Raw genomic sequence first — 25,231 nt, forward strand, 5'->3', positions numbered from 1 at the left:
ACCGGATCCATGGGGAGCTGCATTTTCGTTATTTCCTTGGTATGACTCATGATTGCCTTCCAATATGTCTGTGCCCAAAGGGCAGGACCACCACATGTGAATCATGGCTCCCTCTTCCACGCAACCTCGCCAGCACAACGGGGAATAACTAGCTTTGAGAGTGTATTCGCTGTGCAGTTATGTACCACCTAAGGCACAGTTTGAATGCCACCTCCTTGATTGAGGCACATTTAGAGCTCTTCGCTGCTCGATGCCATATTTTCCCCCATGTCTCTATAGGAATAGGCTTGCCCACCTCATCCTCCCACTTCCTCGGTGAGTGTTTCTTCTGGGTCCGCTCCACAGAGCAGGCAGTATATTTGCGGTATGCTTTTTTCGGGTATCCCTTCTTGTATGGTGAGTTCCAGCCCTATAGGTTGTCGAGATGCTCCTTCTTTCACCTTTGTATTTGTGATCCAATGCCTATTTTGAATATAGTGATATTCAGTTTCAGAGACGGAGAGCTTTTCTTTACATCCTTCAAATGTTAGGGGTACCCCGTCTATGTAGAATTCTCTTAAGGTAAGATTCTCCCCTCCTTCCCAATGGGGCCAGAAGTGTGATTGTATACCTGGAGAAAAGTCTGGGTTATTGGCCATTAGTGTGAGTGCCCCCCCCAACCAAATTTTAGCTTCTTATTCCGTAGGGCTTTATTCCAATACCACAAGGTAGCTTTTGTTGTTTCCAACAGTGTGCCTCCATTCCCTCTGTCTCGGGCGCAAGAACCCCAGGCTTTCCAACATGGTTTTTGTTGTTTCTCTTTCTAGGTGTACCCATCCATTCTGGTTCTCCCTTGGAGACCATTGCAACATCTGTGCCACCTGCACTGCCCAAAGGTATCTACGAAATTCTAGCACCCCCAACCCACCCATAGCCTGTGTTCGGAAAAGGACTTTTTTGGGGATTCTTGGCTTCTTTCCTTTCCAAATGAGAGCCATAACTTTCTTTTGTAGATTCTGGATTGCTGAGGGGGGGGGGGGGGGGGGCGGTTAGATTTTCAGTAGGAGAGCACCCATTGCATATAATAAATCTGGGAAGTAGGGACATCTTAACTGCTGCTATCCGCGCCGACCAGGACAGCTCCTGCATATCCCATCTTTTCAGGTCTTCTATCAAGGTTGTCAGTAGTCTCATGATATTTGCCCCATAGAGCTTCCTGTGGTAGGTGCTAGGTTTATGCCTAAATAGGCTATGGGTCCTTGACTCCATTTTAGCGGATATTTCCCCTCCCACCCTGCCACCATTTAGGGTAGTTAATATGGAACCCTGAGACTTCAGCACATTCCTTTAGCATTGTAATTGTGTTGGGGGAGAGAATGCACTGTGTCCTTTAGAAAGAGAAGGACATAGTCTGCATATAAAGCTATTTTCTGGGTTCTGCAGGTCCCTGTGTCCACCCCCAGGATACCTTGTTCTGCTCATATTCCCTGTGCCAGCGGCTCCATGGCCATTGCAAAAATTAACAGTGAAAGGGGGCACCCCTGTCTAGTGCCTTTGCGAATTGGGATGCTCTCGGTTAGCTGGCCATTAATCATCAATCTTGAGAAAGCTCCAGTCTAGACTATCAAAAGCCATAGAGGCGTCCAGCGCTATTATTGACATAGGCTGGCCTGTTATTCGTGCCCATTCAATGATATTTATTGCTCTACGAATATGATCATACATATGCCGTCCTCTTACAAAGCCTGCCTGATTTATTTTAGGGAGGAATTTTGCTAACCTTTGTGCTAAGACAGTGGAGTAGATTTTTGCATCACCATTTAGCAAAGAGATGGGACGATAACTTGCACATTCAGTTGGGTCTCCATCTGGTTTTAAGAGAAGGACCATGGTGGCTGGACTCAATTCCCCGTGACTTGGCCAGTGTCTCTTATATAATTGAATAGGTGTGTTAGTGGGCCGACCAATACGTTTTGGAATGTTTTGTAGTAGGCATTACATAGGCCATCCGAGCCCGGGGATTTGTTCCCTTTCAAGGCGTTAATGACTCCCTGCACCTCCTCTTTTGATATAGGTGCTTCTAGCTCTAGTCTTATCGCTTTCAGTGATTTGTGGCAGTTCCATTTGTGCCAAGAACTTTGTTTGCATCTCCCTTTGTAAATTATCCCTTGATGGATGTCTAACGTAGAATGCATGCATGACCTCTGCTATCCCTTTTTCGTCTTTACCACCTCCCCCTCCTGCATGTGCTAGTTTGTTAATGCGGTTGCGGTTCCTATGCTTTTTCAGTTTGCCCGCTAATAGCCGATTGGCTTTATCCCCTTTTATATAGTACATTTGTTTTGTTTTTAGGAGGGGTTGTGCGGATTCATCCACGTTGTGAGCCTCTAATGCGGCTTTAGTTTGAGTTCTCGCAAAGCTCTTTGGGATTTTTTATCTTTATATTGCACTTCTGCTGTCTTCACTTTAGTTTCTAGTTCTTGCCTCTCTTTCTTTTCTCTTTAGGAAATTCACTGTGTGCGCAATAAATTCCCCTCGGACTACTGCTTTGCTAGCATCCCATAGTATCCCCCAGTCAATCCCTGGCGTGGTGTTTTCCATGAAATAATTCCTTAGCACCTGTTCAATATCCGTTCTCAAAGCCAGATCTTTCAATAGCAGTTCATTTAGTCACCATGGTTTGCGTGTTCGTGGCTTCGAGGGCAGCATTTCCATGGTCATAGAGACTGATGCGTGATCGGATATACATCGCACCCCTATCTCCAACCCTGTGACCTGTGGGATAGCTGTATCGGAAATTAGGATCATGTCGATCCGGGAGGACCCTTGATGTACTGCTGAGTAAAAGGTGTAATCCTTCTCTTGAGGACGAAAGAAGCACCAGGTTTCAATTAACTGTAAGTCTCTGAGGAATTGAACCAAGGCTCGTCTGTTCACATTGTCGCTGGGTGTTGCTGGAAGAGTTTTATCCATTGAGGCGTCCATAACGCAGTTAAAATCTCCCCCTATAAGGATTTGTCCTCTTCCCTACTCTATTTTAGGGAGCAGCTCCATGAGGAACCGATCTTGCTTTTTATTGGGAGCATAAATCGCCACCATGGTCACTTGTTGGTTCATTAGAGTTCCCCCCAAGATTAGGTATCTCCCTTACGGGTCTCTTTTAACAAACTGCTTCGCAAATTGGACTCCTTTAGCTATGAGAATTCCCACCCCTCTCTTTTTCGTCTCGCACGAGGCTAAGAACTGCGTTGGGAAGGCTCTGTGCCTCAGCCTATGTTCGTCTTCCGGGAGCAAGTGGGTTTCCTGCACCCACACCACTGAAGCTTGCAATTCCCCCAGCCGTCTCATAATTGACCTTCTTTTTATAGGGGAGTTTAGCCCTTGATCATTAAGCGTAACAAACGTTAGGTCAGCCATGTTTGGGGTTAGACATATTGTTGATCCGTCTCCTTTCCCACAAGAACCTTTGGGCACTGCGTTTATGTAGTTTTTGTCCTCAACCATGAGTTGTGTTTTGTATAGAATTCTTTTCCATCCCCGTGTCCCAACCTCCCAAAACTTTACAACAGCAACGGGTAACATAAATTGTCACACAATTACAACAATTCACCAGGAATTAACTTTCCCAGAAGTAAAGGGTTTCGTGTTCCCCTTCCAGCCCCTCTCCCCCACCACTAGCTCTCCTCCCCCAATCGCCCCCATCTGTGCACCAGACATCTTGCCCTCAATGGAGTGACCCATTAGTGAAAGTTAATCTGCCCTCTTTTCGGTCATTACCTCTATAGGGGCGCCCTTCAAGCTCTCTCTTCCCATATGATAATAGGTGCCCAAAATTCATAGCTTACAAGCAGCACTTTACTCCTTTGTGTGGAATCATCATGCCGGGTTCATCTCCTTATGTTCTTTAATATGACCTCGTAAGCGTGAGATTGCGTTGGTTTCCAGTGTTCTCTCACCCGGGCCTCGCTTTCTTTAGAGGGATCCGACCGAGACTTCCCTTCGGTATTGCTTTCATTCCCTTCAATGTCTCTCATGAGTTCCTCCAACTCTTCTTCTTTCATGATTGTGTATCGCTGTCCTTTCCAGTCAAAGCGTTGTCCGTTCGGCAATATCCATCGATATTGGATTGCCTTATTCCTTAACCAGTCCGTCACCACCCGCAACCGTTTCCTTTTCTGTAGTGTGGCTTGCGCTAGGTCCTGATGGAGCTGAATGGTTATTGTCCGCAATTGGATAGGTTCTGTCTTACGAGCTGCCTTCATGTCTTCTTTTAATTGATACAAGTGTACTCTGGTTAACACATTTGGGGTCAAATTTCTGTTGATTTGATAGGTGGAATAGACCCTGTGGGTTCTGTCCAGAATGATGTCTCTCTCGTCTTCCGGCCCCAATATTTGTCGAAATAGTTCAATTACTGTTCGTTGAAGCTCAGAGTCTGGGATTGATTTAGGCATGCCTCAAATTCGTATATTATTGCGCCTCGACCTATTTTCGGTGACTTCTTGTTTGTTTTGGACCCGGTCCAGTTGTTGCTCCAGTTCCTGAACTCTTCTGGATAGCACATCTTGTTCATGTCCTTGCTCTGCTAATATTGTTTCTGCTTCATCAATCCGCTTCTCTACTGCTGTGATCCCTTTTATTGAGGTCTGCTATTGACTTGGCCAGGTCAGAGGCACTATCTAGAATGTATTTTTTTAAGCTCCTGTAGCATCTCCAGCAGGTCAGACTTGCGTAGCGGTGGTTCCTCTTGTATCAGTTTGTTTCCTTGGGTAGGATAATGTACCTGCGCGATTGTCTGCTGCAGAGTGCGTTTCTGGGTGTCTGCAGCTTGCAAGAGTGCCTCGATATCTCCAGAAGATGAGCTTTCTGCTTCTGCCCCTGCTTAGAGATGTTTGCTGGAGAGGAGACGCAGGAATCTGGAACTAGCTTAAACCTGAAGCTTGATTACAGTAAAACCTTGCAGGTTCCTTGCTTTTGGAGTTCCCACTGGTTCCCAGATGTGGTAGCTGATGGCACCTTGCTTTGGGGTCGTGAGGCTTGCGGGATGTGTACGTAGGCACTTCCAAAACGTGTGTGCTCTATGGATTCTCACTTCTCTTGTTGCGATATAGGGTCTCCTTCAGCTCCTCAGTGGGGGATTTTGCGTGCTGCTTTTATCTCTCGCCAGTTGCCATGATTTCAATCACGTGTCACCCCGTCTTCTTGCTTAGGTGCATCCTGTTGTCCCAGCTTCTCCTATAGCGCCTGTATGCGTATCTTATAACACCTTTGCAGGGCACTTCCTTCCTTAGTCAAGGCGTTTTTCCTCTTCTATGTGTAGGGCCCTTAGCTTGTATGGCAGCCGGGGGCCTCCCTCAGTCCTCGGGACCTTCTCCTACCTATTCCTCAGCCCCCTCCACATTCTCCAGCTGAGCTCCCTCCTCGGGCACTTGCTATGAATGGTGGGCGCAGCGCCACTGTCACATTCAGTCGTGCTCACCTTCACAGCCCCCTCCTGCTTCCAGCACCGGGCAGTGAACCGCGGTGCTCCCGCTATCTTATGTGCCTGGGACTCTCCGCTACGCCTCAGCTGCGGTCGCCATACTCACCCGTGTCCGCTCCTCTGCCCTCTCCACTGCTCGTTATGTGCTCGCTGGGCTGTGGGCTTTCTTCAGCTGCGGCTGCTGTCTTGTCTGCATCGCTTCCGGCAACATCCACTCTCCTGTCCGTCCGCTCGCTCGATGGCCCTTCCTCGGAGCTTGCACGCCGGTTGTCCGGATGTACCGCTTCCACGCTGCTGCAGTTAGTGCCCCACTAGCGCGGGTCGGGGAGAGAGGGGCAGCGAGCCGCAGACCGCTCTTAAACTCTGCTGCGGCGCGGGTATGTCAATGTGACCCCGGTGCTCAATGGGCTCTGAGATTTTTGATGCTCTGCTTCTTATTTTTCTTTCGAGGGGTTGGGGTGACATTGCTCAGATGCCGCACGGACTTTTGTAGTTGCAGCGTACCTCCACGCACTCTTCCCCCACTGGGTGAGCGACGGCCGCCATTTTGGCGCGACGTCCAATGCGAGGCACGACTGAAAACTGCCTCCAACTCTTCCTCCGATATATTTCACTGCCTCATTTCAACATCTTCAGGTGCCTTAGGTATTCATAGTTGTAGGGTCCGCTTTTGCTGGAATATCGGTGCTTCAAAAGGGGGATATGGCCCTCAGGGCTGAAAGGAATCACAGAGCTTACCGAGGAACCATCCATCCAGGTCCTCAGCTGGCCACTAAAGCAAGTTTTAAATGATTCCCTTTGGTCCAAGTACAGATATGTTTCCACTGCTCGTCAGTTATATTGATTGGAAGCAATCTCCCATTTTCCATGAAAATCACTTATAGATGAATTTTCTTAAATTACACAGCATGGAAATTCGCTTTTCTTCATCCTGGGATAGTAAATTATCATGCAGAAGTTGTAATATGTGGGCTGAACCGGAAAGGTAGTGAAAATACTTTGTTAGGAAGAAAACCCTTTTAAAGCTGTTACATAATTAAGATTTCCATCTCTTAGTTCTTTAAATTGGTGTATGATCTAAACTATCCTCCAAAAAGAACTCCAAAAGTATCTATCTATATATTTAAGAAGCTTGGGTATGTTTCTGCGGTACACCCCGTTTCGGCGTGGGCTGATTCACCGCGGCCAGTTCGGTGACGGGATGTTTTGGCGCTGGGATGTTTTGGCACGCCGCACACCAGTGCACATCGCCTGCTGTTTAGGGAAACGTTCAGTGCAGTGCACTGAAAGTGCGAGTTTCAACCTCATCCCACACTATTTTAAAATACTGTTCTAGAGCGGTTTCATTTTAAAATAGTGTGGGATGAAGTTGAAACTTGCACTGCACTGAACGTTTCTCTAAACAGCAGGCGATGTGTACTGGGTTGTGGCACACAGGGCAGATTAGATCTGCCGGGCTCCGAGCAGCACAGCCCACACCTTCGCGGGCCCGGCTGTGTAGTCTGCGTGGCTGTGGTGCCTGCATGAAGAACTCGCAGGACATCTATGTGCGGCCAGTTCGGTGCGGGCTGCCGCACAGAACCGGCTCCTGCGCCGAACCGGCCGCGCCAAATCCTCCCGCGCCAAACCGGCCGCGCCGAAATGTCCTGCTCCGTGTTTCTGTACTCAGCTGATGCAATTTAAATGTTAGGTTGCCCTCTGCTGTCCAAATGGCAAAGTGCACCTCTGTGTCCACTTCCACTTCAACAACAGCTATCATTTCAACTAACAGCTTTATAGTTTGGTCCCTCTGGAAAAAAATGAAATGCATTTGCATGCTAGGAAAAGCTAAACATTATGTTCTTAACGCCAAAAAAGGTAACATTTTAATGAAGTAGCTGAAGCATTAAAGTCTCACTGAGAAATTCTTGGTATAAACTTTAGAATCTTTGTTCTTTTAAAGCAATTTTGGGAAATAGTACTCCCATCACTCAAAGAATTACATGGAAGTCCTCCATTTCCACATAATATTTAAACTCCTTAACAAGATGTTTTTTTCTGAAGCTACCCTGCCCCAGGCAAATCGCAAATACTGAATTGATCCCAATCAATGATCAGCCATACAGCTTTAATTCCCATAACCATTAACCAGCTAACTCACCATGTTCAGCATGGCATAAATGCTCCCCATGAGCTTTGTCCAGCTAAATAAGCATAGGCTTTTCTTCTACCAGCTATTGGTGAAGACTTTCACCAAGTAATTATTAATTTTCCGATAACCAAATTTGTTGTTAAGAATTTAAGGGATTATTTGTGGTTCTCCTCGCACTTGGTGACCTATGTCTTTCCTTTAATTGTAATTTTAGTACCATTTTGCATTTGTCTTCCATTTTGAAAGGGAAGTTGCCAAACAGGTTGGCCAGTTAGTAAGAGTTTTAAAAATGTGGACAGCCAACATGGTGGATTCAGGCCTTGCAGGGGCACTTTTCATGTTTGGTTGAAGCAGTTTAGCATCTTTGTGTGATCGATTATAGTATGACCACGGCACTGATCTTGTTACATCTATCTGCCACGTGTCTCATCCTTTTGCCCGTCTGTGTACCTTGTTCAGTGAATCATCTACCTGTAGACTGCTCAGCATGCATCCTAACTGTTTGAACACCACCCCATCCGTGCCCCCTTGTGACTGTCTTTTTTTAATATAATGGTTTTGTAGCCTGCCCTGCAGGATATCTCTTAACTTTGTGCTCTCCTTTCCTTTCCTGTTATGTCAAATCAGTTGGTCTGTGTTTTTTTATTTTAGCTGACAACAGCCCGATCCACTTCTGCACAGATGGAGTTCTGGTTGAGGTGGTTATTAAGTCCTACTTGACAACCGTGAATGGCTTGTGTGCAATAATCTCTTACAGCTTCACATTTGGAAGGCAAAGATTGTATACACTTCCTCAAAAACCATTTAGTGAAAAGCTACATTTTGATCTAAATAAATGGAATTGTGTCCTAGTCTTACTCCTCTTGTAAATAACAAAGTAAGTCTCAACGTCAGCCTAATATTCTTGCCCCATAGAACCAGTGTTCCTTTTCCACCTCTTTACCATTTTAATCTTTTTTAATATGTTCTCAAGGTCTTCACTTTACTTGTCCAAGTAACCACATTTCTAAACCTGTTTAAAAAATGCACTGTTCGAACCTCACAACCCTGCCTGAAACAATACTTGGAACGCCTTTAGCTCAAGAGCATGAGATTTGCACCTCTAAGTATACTGCAAAGTCCCATGCCCTGGCTTTTTACAGTCTAGTCTCTTCTGTATTCAACAATTGAAATCTTCAGCTGCCACAATGTGGATGAAACACAAACTTTAGCATCATGTGATCTTTGAATTCTGTCCTCATCTCATGCGACCAAGTAAGCATAGGACTTACATTTTCTTGGCCAATAAATTAGACAGATATGTGCTCTGTACTACATGAAAAGAATGCAAGGCTCTAAAAAACTGCTTGTTTAACTTCAAATTATGGAGATTTGCATGAGCTTTATCCAACTAAAATGCACCCAAGTAGTACTATTCCTCTGTGGTATATCAACTACCAACTTCCACTGCTGTCTAAACCTCTGTAGCCCCCTTTCAACCTCCACCGTCTGAAAAGCTTACGTGTTACCATAAACTTAAATGATCCACAATGCCTGGGCTTGTTTAGTGTTCGGCCTATACCACCACTTTATCTCTAAACTGTGACATATTGTATCCTTCATTCCCCAAGAACGGCAATTATTAGTAGGAAGACCTGTCAACTCATGCCTCAAGCATGCTAAATCCCCCTTATCCTGCCCTGCCAAAATATCAAATAATCTTCCAAGCAGACAAACAAGTAATAGACAAGCTTGCAACCATAGAAGGGCCTGTTTTTAAATCCTCACCCACACCTTGAAGACTTGGAAACGCTTGAGAGGCGTAGGCAGCAAAGTAAGACACTGCTGTGCAAGCAACCCACCATCCAGCCAAACTCCTTCCAGATTATAAGTAAACAGTATAGCTTGAAAGGTTGTCCATGCTTCATGGCTATGAAAATCATTTCCAGTAGATATCCATGATGAGTTAAAGGAACACTTTCAGGAAGAAATTACATTTTTCTGAATATCATATACCCCCCCCCCCACCTCCCCAAGAGGTTCACTGAGTTCATTGGTTTTGCAGATTTTTGCTATGCAGTTTCACCTACTTTTTTCATCCATTAATTTGCATGTTTATTACATTCTGTGTTCAGTTAATTTGTCTTCATAGTGGTAACATTGATTGAAACTGGCAACCAAGACTGAGGCAATATTTTGGGGTGTATGTGTTAAAACAGAAACAAACAAATGTAGCAAACCCCCTTTGAAATCAAGAACACACTGTGAGGGGTCAGAAATGTGAGGTGGACAAAGTTTGGGTGATCTCACAAAATATGCAATTTTATTAAATCATAGGTTTCATCAAACGCCTCACTATCCCTACACTGACGATGATTTCTCTGCCTATTAAAACTAAAGGAAAACACTGTAACATAGGATATCCGGCCATCATACTTCGTCATAAAATATACAAAGAAAAATATAGCAATTCACAATAGCATCAACAATGATATTCTGTCTTTTTTGATAATCTGGGTGAATTCCTCTTCATCAGGTTTCAACTTCAATGTTCAACAAAAAAGAAACAAACAAGGAAATCCGGGTTTGTAACAAAGTCTGATCCTGGTTTAACAGTTTAAAATCAGTTCTTGGCTCCTTCAATGTCAAAGATAAAGTTCTGTTAACCAAAGTTCAAACAGAAAAGGTTTCTCTTCTTGCAAGAATGAAGACTTTCCACTTAATCAAATAGCATCAATGTTATTTTCAGCCAAGATGTTTGCCACACTTCTAGTTGTCCACAAAGAAATACTACAGTTCTTTATTTAGGTTAACATAAGCACAACTTCTGATAATGTTAATGAACCACAGTTCTTGGTCAACACTTTGTAAGTCTTTCTGTATAATTTTAGGAGGCACAGTTGGTATCTTTGTCAGGATGACTTTACAGCACTGTTACTTTAATTTTAGCAACTCTCAGCTTCAAGCAACTTCTGCAAGATTTTACCATGAGGATCTACTCCCCTTCCTTAGTGTTCCACCTTCAATTGTGCTACTGAAATATCAAATCTACTGTCAACCAAATATACCACCACAGCTTCAGTACTTTGCGACACTACTACAGTTTCAGTATTTTGTAACACTGCTACAGCTTCAGTGACTTGTGACTCTGCTACGGTTTCAAATATGACAAGATTCACTGTATGGTACTTTCACACCTTCACGTAAGCATGGCACTCTTCCTCTGAATACTCCCTTTCCAGAGGGGCAGCCTCTTTGCCATTCTAATCTGTCTGCAACAATGACAACCCAAGATTGCCTTTAGGACACATTTCTCTCTTCTTCCTATTGGCTTTGGCAATGTAGGTTGTATCTACTGCAAAGAACGATTACAAGCAGCAAGTTTCCCTTCCCCAACCTTGCCTTTATCCCCCTGTATTTTGTTAGCCAGAATAATCCCACAAGCCTTTTTGCCACTCTTGGCTTCAGGTAATGCTTGCACACCCTTGGCTTGGGCAATGCTGGTATTGTTTTTTTTTTTGTTCGTTTTATTGGTTAATCATATTTCAACCTTAAACATTGTTTCCTTAGTCCATCAGCAATTTCATTATTTCAGCATTAAGTTTCTCTTTGTCCAGTAGGGACTAGTCCAATAAATTATTCCCTCAGGTCCATTTTGTTACATCGTAACATTGCTCCGAGCTTCATTTATCCAGAGTGGTTAACAATATCTTAGACAGCTCTACCCCCTTGGGATTGTCTCAAGGTCCCGCCTCCTCTTCCTCCTGATTCAGATGCAATGCTTCGACAAATTTTAATGCATCAAGGGTTTTGCCGATCTTTTCCACCGTTAGGAGACGTTCCCAAATTTCCTCCTCCGTGTCTTTAGTTATGTACCTTGTATAGCTACCCATATAAATTTCTCTTTTCCATTTTAATACTGGGCACGCTAACGTTACATGTCTGATTGTTTCCAGTTGCTCTTTGGATTTACAGAACCTGCAAAATGCTATTGATTTTTCTATTTGCTTTCTTTTCCATTTTACTTCTCTGTGCCAGATGTTAAGTCTGCAGCACAGGAGTAGGTCCTGATAGTGCTTAGATGGGAATTTCAACAGATAAGGAGGTAACATATTCAAGCCTTTTTTTTCCCGAACAATGTTATAGCATAGATTTCTTTTCAATCTTAGATCCTGGGTTTCCTCCCAGTCCTTTTCCCTGATAGATCTTTTTGCTTTATCCGGGTTGCTCTTTAGGGTGTCTTCCGAGAGGTTTGCCTGGCTCATGCAAGCTTTACATCTTTTTTTCCAATCAAGTAGCATCTTATCTTCCTTTACTGTGGCATTCTGTACTAAAATTTCAAAAGGCTTGGATGGATTGTCCAGAATGCACTTTCTATAGAATGCTAAAGATTTCCAGAGAGCTACCGAAGCCACTGATTGTAACCTAAGCTCTGTTCTTATGAGTTCCACCGGTAGCGAAGCTGGTAGGCGCAGGATCTTACACCAAAAGTAGGCCTCACACAGGTTCCAGACTTCCCATTTTGGAGCTAGGAGTGCCTCTGCACCTTACGTGATGACCGCCATCACCTTCTGCTTAAAAAAGGTTACAATCGGGGTTAGGGAGAATCTCCCATATCTACGGTGTAGGCAAATCCCTTGGTTTGTCAGGGCCACAAGTTTTTCCCGGATCAGAGTATAATGTGCCTGTTCGTTACAGTTTATATTAATCATTATTCCCAGGTACATTGTGGTTTCCACTTCTTCCAATTTTTCGTTTTCCAATACCCATGTCACCGGTTTTCCTGCACATTTCCTCCCCTTACCAGATTTCATGGTTAGGATCATCGATTTCTTGACGTTGATCTTCGTGCTGTTTTCTTTTAGGTATTTATTGAAGGTCTCAATCCATCTTTGTAGACCTATTGGTGTTTAGTCAATAAATACTGCGTCATCAGCATACAGCATCCATGGTATTTCCCATTAATTTATTTTAGGCGGGAAAGCACGAATGTTGTCTTGGGCAGTTTTCATATCGGCCATGTATAGCACAAAGAGGAATGGTGCTAAAACACAGCCCTGTTTGATACCTCTGTGGATTTTGATCCTCCTAGATAGCCTTCCTTTGCTTGTGATTTGGATCTTAATTGAAGTGCCAGTGTATAGGGCTTTAATGGCTTCTGATCGGTCCTTTGGACATCCCCAATTCCTCATTTTTAGACACAGACGATCTCTATCAATTCCATCGAAAGCTTGTTCGAGATCAATGAATACTAAGTAAAGCTTTTTTTTCCCTGCTAGTGTGTTTGCCTTCAACAGGTTTATCAGAAATAGATTCAGGGCTGTGCCAACTCCACTAACAAAGGCTGTCTGTCTTTCATCTAAGATTCTAGCCTGTAGGGCCCATTTTTTGAGATCTCTTAGCAGAAGCGATGCAAAAAGCTTACCAATTGAGTCTAGGAGTGCTATTGGCCTGTAGTTCCTGGGATTTTCTCTGTCCCCCTTCTTGTATATTGGTACAATATAGGCCTCCGTCCACGTAGCTGGAATTTGTTTAGTTTTCATGATCTGTTTAAATAGGGCAAATATGAATTCTGCCCAATCCTCACCATTTTCTTTCAACAGTTTGTTGGAGATGCCGTCTGGGCCTGCTGCTCTCGAAGTACTAAGTTTTTTTTATTAGAGTTAGGATGTCTTCTTTATCAAATTCCAGAACCCAAGGAATGGTGTCCAGATTTTCTTTTGTGCTATTTTCCTGAGTTTCTCCTTCATAGAGAGTAGTATAATGCTGGAACCATTTCTCTTCTGATACTTGATGAATGCCTATAGCCGATAAATTGCGATGCCCGTTGTTAAGTAAATCCCATGTGCCTCTTGCGTTAGTAGATATTGCGGCTAGCATTTTTTCGGCATCCCTTTGCATTCTTATATGTCGAGTTTGTCGCAGCCAGTTGTTGTACATTTGGTGGCATTTCCCCAGTAGTTCATCTCTCTCTGTACTGTTGTTCTTTATTATGAGTCTCCCATCAGCTTTATATTGTTTTCGCCTAGCCACTAGCTGGTCATCGTATACATGTTTTTTCTTAGTATGCTTACTTTCGGTAGGATTATACTTGACCTCATATGCTTCCAATAGCTATTTATACTCCACCATCCCTGCATCCTTAGTTACCGCTTCTTTATAACCAAAGGGCAGGTCCGGAATTGCCTGATTTTTGAGTCTCAAGCGATTTCGACCTGATGTGACCTCAGTTTCCATCGCTCTTTCGGTCAATCGATTAGTTCTTGTTTCCTAGGCAAGTTCGGTGGCTAACAGACAGTGATCACTGCTTGTCTGTTTCATTATAGTAAAGGAAGTTATTCTCTCCAACATATTCCCTCCCACAAAACAGTAGTCTAGGCATGCTCCCGTTTTCCCACTATGCCAGGTGTTGGGCCCCCTGCAGGGCTCCTTTTGTTTGGCCGTTTAACATCTTCATCTCACGAATTCTCATTTCCTTCATCCATATCTGTTCTTTTCCCAGTAGCTGTTCTATTTCTTTAATTTTACCATCTTTGTCCAGCAGTTTGATGTTTAGATCGCCATTTAGTAGTATCAGCTGATCATTTTCCTCCATCATGGATTTATCAATTATATCCATGATTGATTTTAGAAAACTCGCCGGTCCTGGGATATTCTCACTCCAATATATGTTAATCAAGACCATTCGTTTCATATCTTTCACATCTTCAACTTCAGATTTTACTTTAAGTATTTGTACGTAGGGGTTTGGTGTCAAATGTTCAACGACATTTAGTGGGCAGTCCAATTTCTTTAATATCATTAGACCTCCAAAAGGTCTTCCCTTGGGTCCTTTTCTAGCTGGGTTAATATAAACTTCATAGCCTTCACATACTGGAGGTTCTCTCAGCCATGACTCCTGTATTGAGATGAGATCATATTTGGCCAGGAAACAACTGTCCTTGGAGAGCAGATTTTTAAATCCTCTTGTGTTCCATGAGGCACAGAGGATATGCTTCCGCTGGCTCTCCTTATTCTATTGTTTCTTTTTAGAATTCAGGGCATTTGCCATCCATGGCCATTCCTTTCCCTGGCTTTCTGACTTATTTGACTTACTTTTTGTCTTCATTGGATTATCAGAATTATCCACTGTGAATCTTAAGGTTTTCAGCGTCTCCTTACTTGTTTTTGTTGTTGTAGGGTATCCTTTTTGTTTTTGTTCACCTTCTTTAGCCTTTTCATTCTTTTCCCTTAATGTCTCCAAGTCTGGGTTATTTTTTTTTTGTGTACTTTTTTCCAGTATCTATATCTCTGACTCGCGATGATCTCTCCTCCTTTACTTCATCACTTTGACTCCTTATGGCTTGCTCTTTCTCTTTACTGAAGTCATCATCCAGATCTTCCAACCGATACCCCCTTTTTCTTTAGAATATCAGTCACCGCCAGGAGTTTTCGCTTGATCTTCTTAGATGTCAAATGCAGGATGACTTGATCCAACCTGTGTTCTCTTGGAAATTCGACTATTTTTATATCCTCCGTTGATATCATTTGTGGAGGTAAAACTTGATTACAGAGTTCCATCACATGGCTCCTATTTAGTATCACCCTTCTAGGACCATTTGATGCTGTTTCAAGTTTTAGGTAGCATCCTTTGAATAAGATGGATTTCTTCGGGGATGGCAACAATGGCACAACCCTTTTCTTGGCTTCTATTGGCTTCTTCTCTTTTTTTTTCATTTGATTGTTTAGGTCGTGGGCTGTCCTGAGTCTTACGCTCTATCATCCTTTTATCATCCTGTTATTTTCTTTTTTGTTCCAATGTTTTAAATTTGGTATATTCCTGGTCTGGATCACAGTCATGTCCCGGGTGTCCAGCTTTTCTTTCTAAATCCTTGGTGCTGACTTGATTGGATTTTCTATTGGACTTTGGCTTCTTAGCGTCCTTAGGATTTTCAGTTGGGTCCGTTGTATCCCATTTGTCTATGGTTTGCCATTCCGAGACGCTAATACTTTCCCAATCTTCTTCCTTACTGTCATCTCCCATCCATTCAATGAGGTCACTTAAATTTCCTGTCTGCTCAGGATCGTGCCCTTTATCCTCTGTTGTAGCATTTTCTAGTTCTTCAATCCTCTCAATCTCTATACACTCTGAATCATTCATTATCAGTTCTCTTCTGGGTGGAGTTCTTAGATTCCTTAAGAAGGCTCTCAAACCATTTTCTTTCTGTTTGAGTGATTCATTCTTTGTTTTTTTTCCTTTTTCATTAAGTATTCTAATGGCCTACTTTCCCTTTTGCTGAGTCCCAGCCTTAGGCATCGTCCCTGCAAAAATTGCAAATGTAGATGTTTCCAGTTGGGCTAAGGGTAATTGTTTGACTAAATTGACCTTATCCCCTCTCTTTTCTCCAGAGGGGATCAAAATCACATCCTCCAGATGTTGCTCCTATTGTTTCGGGGGAACAGTTGCTCCCTGTGTCAATTTCATTGGGCCATTTCCTTCTTTAGATGTTGTCTCTGTCTGTTTCTCATCGATCTTTTCGGTCTTTTGTTTGTGGATACTCCTCATCCATTTGCAGTCCTCCAGGACAGCCTCCATCACCAGGGATTTATCGGTCGCATCTCGTCTGGCTAGATCACTAAGGCGTGTTTGTCAAATTTGAGTTAATTCGGCTTCTTTATTTATCCTTTTATTTAGGCCCTGCATGGATGAGGCCATTTGGGCCTGGGTCTCCTTTATTTGTGTATTGCTGGTATACATGTCTTGAACGGAGTCTTTAATTGCCTCGTATAGTTTTAGAAAGGGAGCCAGCGTAATGGTTAGCGAAGCCATAACCACTTTTTCAATATGGTCCATGTCTTTTTCTCTTTCACATTTACAGGCCTCCGTTATTGTCCGTAATATTTGTTTGTTCCATAAATCTCCCGAGTGCCTGTTTACGTCCTCCGATGTTAGGGTGGAGGCCATGGACCTTCCTGACCGTTCTTCCCCTCCCACTACATCCGTGGTTAAATCTTGCAGGATTTCGTCTGGTTTAGCTAAGTTTAATGCTTGTTCAGAACTCCCATTAGCCTCCGGGAGTGAGGCAAATCTTTGTCTTACCTGTAGGCGGGTTCTCAATCCGGTATCTTGTAGGTCCATTGCTGTGGCTGTTTGCTTCATGTAATTAGAAGCCTCCTCGTAGTTCCTCTTTATCGTTGTTTTCAGCTCCTGCAGTTTGCAATTCCCTGCAGCGCTACAGCAAGCAGCTAAACAGCTCAACAGCTGTCACACTCCACAAAAACGATGCCCTTTGCGCGCCGGGCTTAGCGCCGCAAGGGTGCCTGGATGCAGGATTTATACTTCTGGTAAGCGTCACAGGGGGTGGGCAGGGGGCGGAGCCAACCAGTGCGACGGCACTCACTCCTGCTCCGCGTTCTCAAAGCTGCACGCCGCGTATCCCTCAGCACCTCCAAAGTCCTCCAGATGCTAGCAGAGGGCAGGTGAGGGGTGTCGCAGCCACAGCTCAACAGCTGTCACACTCCACAAAAACGATGCCCTTTGCGCGCCGGGCTTAGCGCCGCAAGGGTACCTGGATGCAGGATTTATACTTTCGGTAAGCGTCACAGGGGGCGGAGCCAACCAGTGCGACGGCACTCACTCCTGCTCCGCGTTCTCAAAGCTGCACGCCGCGTATCCCTCAGCACCTCCAAAGTCCTCCAGATGCTAGCAGAGGGCAGGTGAGAGGGGTCGCAGCCACAGCTCAACAGCTGTCACACTCCACAAAAACGATGCCCTTTGCGCGCCGGGTTTATGCTGGTATTCTGTTTTGCTCACAGTAACATTTATACCATTCTGTGGCTCTGGGAAAGGCTGGTTTAAATCTTAATTGGGGAAACACTTTTGTTCTTTGCTTGGGCAATGCTTGTTCTTTACAACTTGTAACGTCAAGGTTTGCATTTTCAACTTCATTGTTAATTTTGGTTTCACTGCGTAATATTGATTCAAGGGTCACTCTTGCTCCTGGAATCGTAATTAGGCGCACGCGACCATTCCTTTCATGCATTTTCACAAAATTAAGTTTGTCAAGAAAGTTTCACTGCATTTCTTCCTTACGCGAGTGATAGAATTCAAATATTCCATTGTCAATCAAACTGTCGGTTTAACATCCCTTTTCGCATACATGAGCGATTGTATTTCTGGATACTGTTGCCGGCAGTTCTCGTGCAAGGCATCAGAACACTCGGTTAGACTTGCTGGCTTTTGTAATCCTTCCTTTGCGTGTCTCAAAACTGCTGTGACTTCTGTCTTTACTTTGGACGCACACCCTTTCTTGCTGAAGGCATCTCCAGTCCGGCTATGTAATTAAGGAGCCTCACGCTCCTGAGTACCACATCCTCACTGCAACTTCTGGACATGGTCTCCGGCATGCTTCCTGCTGTACAATCTCTACAACTCAGTTCACATGGGGAAAAGAAGTCTTCCTTCACGCCTTCTGCTGCACAAACTTTGCACATCAGAGTTTGGGGGAACAGGACCCTCACAAGACAAACTGGAGAAATCTGCTGGTTCAGAGTCCTGGCGTTCCTTCGTTTCACCCACTTCTGCCTCGATTGCCAACACAGTGCCTTCTTCCTTCTGCCTCTGCTGCATGCACTCCAGCCACCGTTCCATCTCCTTATAATGACCTGCACCTAAGGGGGCCTTTTAAGCCCATCAGCTTCCCTCAGGTGTAGGTTATTGGGCTTAATTGCTTGACTGCTGCTGCTGCATTGCTCTTCAGCCCTCTTCCTCGTCCCAGTGCTTATGGGATTATGGGACTTGTAGTGCCAACCAACAAAGTTGGTCTTTCTGATATTCTGTTTTTCAGTCATTAAATGTGTGGGGTTAAGAGGAAAGTTAAACAGGGGTTTTCCAGTCTTCCTGGCCTGTTCTACACCCCCCATGTGATCCTCCTGCAGAACACTACCCCCAGGGTCAGGATCAGAAAGCGTCTGCCCTTCCCTGGCTGCATGAGAAGGTCCCAGGCCAGGTTTCTGGGGGGAATCATTACTGATTCATCACAACATTTTGGTTGCAAAAAAACAAAATGGGCTGAAAATACAAGGGATTTACAGCGATAGATGGATGGTTGAGGAAGCGGTCCTACAAGAAGGCGTACAGAAGCGGGATGGGGGTTACACTACCATGAGAATTTTGGGGAGATGTAGCTTAAAACCAAACTGTCTTTTTTAACGGATACAAGCTGTTTGGGAGTTTTATTAAAGGCCACCTGTGGTCAGACTTTTGGAGACTCGCTTTTGGATGTACAGGGCTCCAACTGTTAGGTTTGGCCTGAACTACCCAAAAGGTATGGTAGCTATGGTTGACCATCCAGGTTTAGTCGAGGAGGGAGGAGCGCTATACTTGAGTACAAAGTCCTTTGAGTACACTTACAGTCAAGGAAAAACTTACACACTATAGTTATATAAAAATAGGATTATTTATTATATATACTAAGGCAGTGTTAAACTCAAAATGCAATTGAGGTAACTAAGAAAGGTTTCACACATATATACAGTAGGGCATTTGCTGTATCAATGCTCAATGAGGTAGTAGACCCTTAGATGAGAGACAGGTAAGGAGTAACATTAGGTTAGCACATCATTCATCAACCAACATTTCCTAAATAGCAATACTGGTAAGTTAAATACATTTGTGTAGGCCTAAACTTTAGAAGTCCAACCCTATCTGGGGAATGAGAGTTTCAAAAGTCATATGGAGGCAGTGGGGAACCAGTGATCCGTGGGTGGCAGAACAAACAAAGGCGGATGCTGTCAAAATTGTCATATTCACAGATGACGCTTTTTCGTAGCAAGTAACGCAATTGGTTCATAGGATTCAGGTTGGCTGAGTAGGTCACCTGAAGGATTTCCGCCTGTAGGAAGGTGTCGTTAGGCACGGGAAAACACAGTTTGGTCGTCCATCCCAGCGTGACTCAAAAAACTCAGAGCGAACAGCAATACAAAAACTACCTAGGTAAGTACCCCAGAGTTACAGTACCTTCTTTGATGAAGAACAGCAATGTTACTGGGGGTCCCCAAGGTAAGATGACAGCAGCTCAGTTTTCGGGTCTCTGGCTTTGGTGGCTGGAAGACTAACATTTGGCAGGAACAGGCGGTCACACTCGGTTGCAGGGATGCCCTGCAGACGATGTTTGTGGTTCTTGGTTGTGGAGGCTCGACACATGCTTTGTAGCAGCAACAGTTGTCACCCGGCAGACTTTCTTCCTTCTCTCAATCCACGACTCAGCTGAGGGGACTTCTATGATTGGGATGAAGTCTCTATAGGCTCAGACAGATGCCTGCGGGTTTGCAGCCAGTACCGCGCTTGACAAGATGATGCACTGTAGCCGTGCCAGACGTCCTAGGGTATTCGGATATTGAAGGCCTGAAAGGTTGCAGCCCGTCGTGGGATGGCTGAAACTGTAGCTGGTATCGAGACTGGTTAGGCCCACCAGTTCAAGTGTGGAGGTCTTCTGGTCTGGATCTTCCCTGTCACACAGAAGAAAGGGCTGCAGGGGTCACTGAAGGTAGTTGCAGACGTCCTTCTATCTAATTCTTTGGAATGGATCTTCCAGTTGTCGACTCTGACTTCAGCATCAAGACCCTCGCCTTTTATGCAGGAACCCACCCAATCAGCATGCATGCTACATTCAAACTTTGGGTGGTGGCTGTCCCAAAGGGACAGCCAGGCACCCAGTCAGAACTGGACCCAAGCAGACACACAGGAGGACAAAAACTTGAGTAATTTCGGTGAGCTCCCAGTTTCCTGTCCTCCCAGACACACTGGTGTCCTTGGGCGGGTTCCCAATGGGAGCCTTGCGATAGACAAATGAATGCGCAGGACCTCCCTCACCCAGGGCGGCAGAATGAGGCTCAAGAAAGGACAAGTCGTTGTGAGTTGGAAAAAAAAGATAGGCACCATTTTGGAACCTGGGTGCCCCATGTGTCCCTTAATGCAGCTGTGAATACAGCCTGCGATTTAAGTTGTGCTCCCTGAGGCCTGTGGGCGTGTTTAACTCTACAAGAAATAAAGTAATGTTTCTCAAAATCGATAGTCATCCACTGCCGCTAGCTACTAAGGTAGACTTGTCACTGTAACTAGAAAGTTACAGGAGAAGTGAGAAAAGAGATGCAGTGTCCCCTCAGCACTCCACATAAGGTAGTGTTTGCTGAACTCACAAAAGAAAAACATAGGTAGGATAAAACGTATCCCCCTACCCTCGTAACTTTAAGTTAGCACAGGGAAATAAAATGAAAACAAAGAGGGGATCTCAAGGAGTTTACCAGCAACACTGTAGTAGTCAAAGGGCGTATAAGAGTGTTGTCGAGTAATGTTTTGGGTTTGGGGCATCGCACACATAGGTCAATTTCACATTGTGTTAGGACCCCTTGGTTGATGTCACAGGCTAGACACTGATACCAGGTTCTTAATATCCTCAAACATGGACTTTCTGAGGGTTACAAGGAACAAATGGGAGAGACAAATTTGGAAACATGTTAGTCTAGTCGGGATTCCCTGCAAATTAGGAGGTTTAATGTTTCCAATTTCTGAACAAAGAAAGATCGGCTATCTCTACAAGAAGTAGATTTGATCTAGTTGGACCACCACATCTCATCTCATTTTAGAAGCTTGTTCCTTTCTAGCAGCCTATAGCTCAGACCTCGCTTTGGGGAATTGCGGACAGGTTAGTGGATTTCTTGCTGTGGCTGTGTTGCGAGAGGTCGTACTGGAAGGAGACTTATCTGCCAGACTTATCTGCCATGCCCTGACCAACCTGAAACAGCCTTAGAGCCTCACCTTATTAAACTTCAATGAACATACCACATAATTATCAGAACATTTTCATACTTGTTAACGCTTTGCTAGGCATATTTTCCCTGCTCATTAAGCCATATTGTCTACTCATAATTACTTTCATATTTGGGCCTCAATAAGATGACTGTTAGTTTATTTAGAAATAATATTTGTTCATTACGTTCTGGTGCGATTTACCTGGTACAAAATGGAAAACTAAATTGGATAAAGGTACTGTATTTGCTGCTAGACATCTTTCCATTTAATCAGGTCTGTAGAATAGCATACATGGAAATGGATGGGTATTTTTCTTTTAATTGCTTTTGTTAAACTTGAGCACCGGCTTAAAACCATTATATCATATTTTTGTCTTGACAGTGTGTGATTAGTACAGTTGCTCAAATAGATGAAATTGATGCAGATGCTTGCAGGTATGTGACTCAAATTTTGTTTTAATCAGATTGTTCAATTATTGCTCTTGTTTTGTCAAAAAAGGAAAATATCTGCATGGGAGTTGAAAGAAAAATGTCTGTCAACTCCCTAGTAGAGTCGTTTTTCCCGCATTGTGGCTTTATCAAAAACACTACCTTTGCTTTCTTAAAACAAGTTGTAATACCTAGCAATGCACAATGTTCCTTTCACATGCCTTAGGTCCTGCCCTTTTAAATCACCTGTTTGCCTAACTCCTCTGCTGCTCTTTGACAACACATCATGCCTATTTAAGTTATGATTACTTTAATTTTCAGCTAGCATAGTGGTTGATTTATGCCACACCAAAACCATCTTCGAGATTTTCAAGACTAGTCTCTTTGCAGTTCGACCTCAAAAAAGCTGGCTCTGTTGCAGGAGGTGTTATCAATGCGTTGGCTGCTTCATGTTGTACCCACAAGCGGTGGCCACTTCATAAATAATCACCTTCATGGGAGGTTCATTTTAAGTCGTTGCACAGGGATCCACAGATGACAGAAAGTCTAGAGATCTGCTGTAGGTCAAGACGTGTTTTCTGTTGGTAAGAATCCTCTGGCCGGGTTTCGGTGGAAAAGAAAATCGAGGTGAATATACCTTATTTAAGCTTCACAAAATAATAAATTCTAGTTACAACCATTAGTTAAACCAAAAGCTCTCTACAGTACCCTTAGCTCTCCTTTTAGAAGCATGGGACACGTTCAAGTCCAATCCATGCAAGTGCTATGGCTAATTCAGGAATATAAACAACTATTCTAATTAAATAATATAATGCTGGGCCTGTTCAAGTCTATGGTAGTGGGCAGCGTTCAAGAAGGACCAGGTCAAAGGCATTGTCAGATGTAGACTCAACGACATTGAGTGCTCATGTTGAAGAATGCCTAATATGAAGAAACTCTTGTGTGGAGAAGATACTTGGCGCCAAATCAAAATGCAAGGTTGTTAGAACTAAGCAACAGTCTCTAAAATGGATTTCTATAGAAGATATTTGAAGCAGTTCTTTCGAGCTTGGGCCTGGTGGTTTGGAAGTTTACTCAACAGCAGGGCTCTACACCCTTTGGGACTCCAGATGTTTTGGACTACTTTTATAAGCTTCTCTCATTTGCTTTCATTACATATTGTCACGAAAATAATTGTTGTTCGCATGATATGTGTGAATATTCCCATTTATTCAAACCACAAAAACAGATCGAGTGACATCCTCACAGTTCCACCTTGGACTCTTTGTATGAGGCCAAATATTATTGACACCACTTCAGAATTGTCATTTGAGTTCCTGAATGGAATTTCCCTGGGAACACCTTTATCTCACAAAACTGATTTTGACACTGCAAGATCTCGTTCACCACAACCTGCTGCTTTCAGAGAATTGGGCTGTCATGGCATATTTCATTGTGGTTGTGTCCCTTCTTGTTTTTGGATATCCCACACCACACCTACATCATTCTGGTGCTGAAATCAAACTAAGGAACCACAGTCTCTTCTGCTTCCTTGCTGTGAGAATTTGGCAATACATCTGGATTGGTGTTCAATCACAGAGAAGTTTCAGGTAGCTGTTTCATTCTGCTTCCTTGGAGTATGGTAAGGAGGAGGCGAGTGTGCTCATTCCGAATCCAACCAGAGGTGGGGGGAGCCAAATAATGTATGGGTAAAGCTGAGCTAGGTTTGCTTTACACCCAAACTTTTTGTGTCTGGCCTTACCCAAACCGTGTGCCTTGCCTCTCCACAACCCACAGTACAAGAGCCATACCTGGCTCATAACGCCCCACCCCACCCACTCCGAGTCCCCTCCAACCTATACCCAACTCTCTTCCTCTGCACCGACTGCAACATAAAACCCATATCTGGTATCACACCTGCCCACTCCTACACCACAAAACCCAAACCGTACATCTTGCCTCCCCAACCCACAAAACCTGTACACTCACTCCTGACATGCATAGGATTGTCTACTCCCTCCCAACCCAACTGCAATATGATCTCAGATATTCTGGTCGATGGCCCAAAAAATGAAACCGCACTGCCATTCAACTAGACAGAGACAAGAGTTGTTGTGCTGTGGTCCAAACCATCCTCTGTCCTGACTGTATACTGGGAACTAGCAAAAAGCACAGGCCAACAACCTCAGACCCACTGTTCCCGTCAGCCCACGCGTTACTGGAAAGTTTGGTTGTGCAGGCTGCTACATCTAACCTGAAAACTACATCTTTCCCCTCTTTGCCACCAGACAGGGATAGCAAAAGACTGGATGCATGGTGCAGGAAAGGTTTTGGCTCTGCGAGCCTGGGCCTGAGATGCATCAACACCTCCTGTGGACTAGCCAAATCTTCTTTTGGGCTTTGGTCTGTCATCTCGGAGGCAGCGGAACACATCCCTGAGGGTGACATGAGTGATGGGTTGAAGGCTCTGTTGCGGGATGGCAAGGAGTCTTCCTTCCAGTTCCTCACATCGGGCCTTGAAACCATGGACTGTGTGGCCAGAACGATGGCCACAGCATGTTTTTCTTTTGTTTTGGATAAATTCTTTGTTTTACAACAACACGGACGGGCATACCCATCACTCAAACACTCAAACACTCAAACATACATTCAATAGATGCACCGTTCTTAGTGGGGAGAGACTGGGAGCTCTGTAGGGGGGATGGGGTGTTGGGAAGTTTACAGGCATTGCTTGTGTCCGGGGGTTACTCACGGCTTCCCTGATCATGCAATGCCAGTCCATTTGTCCCACACCTTCAACAAATTACCAGGGCTACCCCTAGCGGAGTATATGCTTTTCTCCAGGGACGCACATCTGTCCATCTCGTTGGATCATCTACTCAGTGTGGGTCCTTCAGGTGCCCCCCACGAGGAGGCTACTTGTCTTTTGGTTATGCCCTTTGTAAGGGCGAGGGGTGTCCCCCCGCCCTTCTCGTGTAATCTCCATCCCCCCAGATACCTAGTAGTGCAAGTTTAGGCTCCAACTGTACAGTGGTGTCTAGGATCTCATTAAGTTCATGGACGCACTCACACCAGAATTTGTATATGACCTCACCTTCTCACAGCATTTGGTAAAAGGTGCCTGGTCGGCATCTTCCGCCCATCCCTACTTGACCATCACCCCCCAAGCGTAATAGACCTGTGGAGTATCTTATATTGTATGAGCCGTAGTTTGGCGTCTATACCTATTTCAAGGGGGAACCTCAGGGCCTCCACCCACTCCTCCGATTCCAAGGGACCCACAAATATCCCCCACCTCTTTCAGCTGGGTTAAGTCCCGGGCGCCGAATGCAGTGATTACCTGATACAGTGTTGAGGTGGGTTTTGTCAAAATCCTAGCCTGGAGGACGTTCACCTCAAGGGGAGAGCTGTCTGGGATGATCGAAAGTGCAGTGAGTTGGGCGTGTGCCAGTTGTGTATAT

The 25,231-nt window shown here is 44.4% G+C and overlaps 1 protein-coding gene across 2 annotated transcripts in view; it reads left to right on the forward strand.

The window, feature by feature from the left end:
* VPS54 (VPS54 subunit of GARP complex) overlaps window positions 1-25,231 on the forward strand; it is a 2,536,401-nt gene that overhangs the window by 1,075,726 nt on the left and 1,435,444 nt on the right. For both annotated transcript variants that reach the window (XM_069608186.1, XM_069608187.1), the window contains one exon: window positions 21,745-21,797. In XM_069608186.1, coding sequence (XP_069464287.1) covers window positions 21,745-21,797 — 53 coding nt within the window. The remainder of the gene's footprint in view (window positions 1-21,744; window positions 21,798-25,231) is intronic.

This window comes from Ambystoma mexicanum, chromosome 4q (genome assembly GCF_040938575.1).
Source record: "Ambystoma mexicanum isolate Mex_15411 chromosome 4q, UKY_AmexF1_1, whole genome shotgun sequence".
NCBI classification, from domain to species: domain Eukaryota; kingdom Metazoa; phylum Chordata; class Amphibia; order Caudata; family Ambystomatidae; genus Ambystoma; species Ambystoma mexicanum.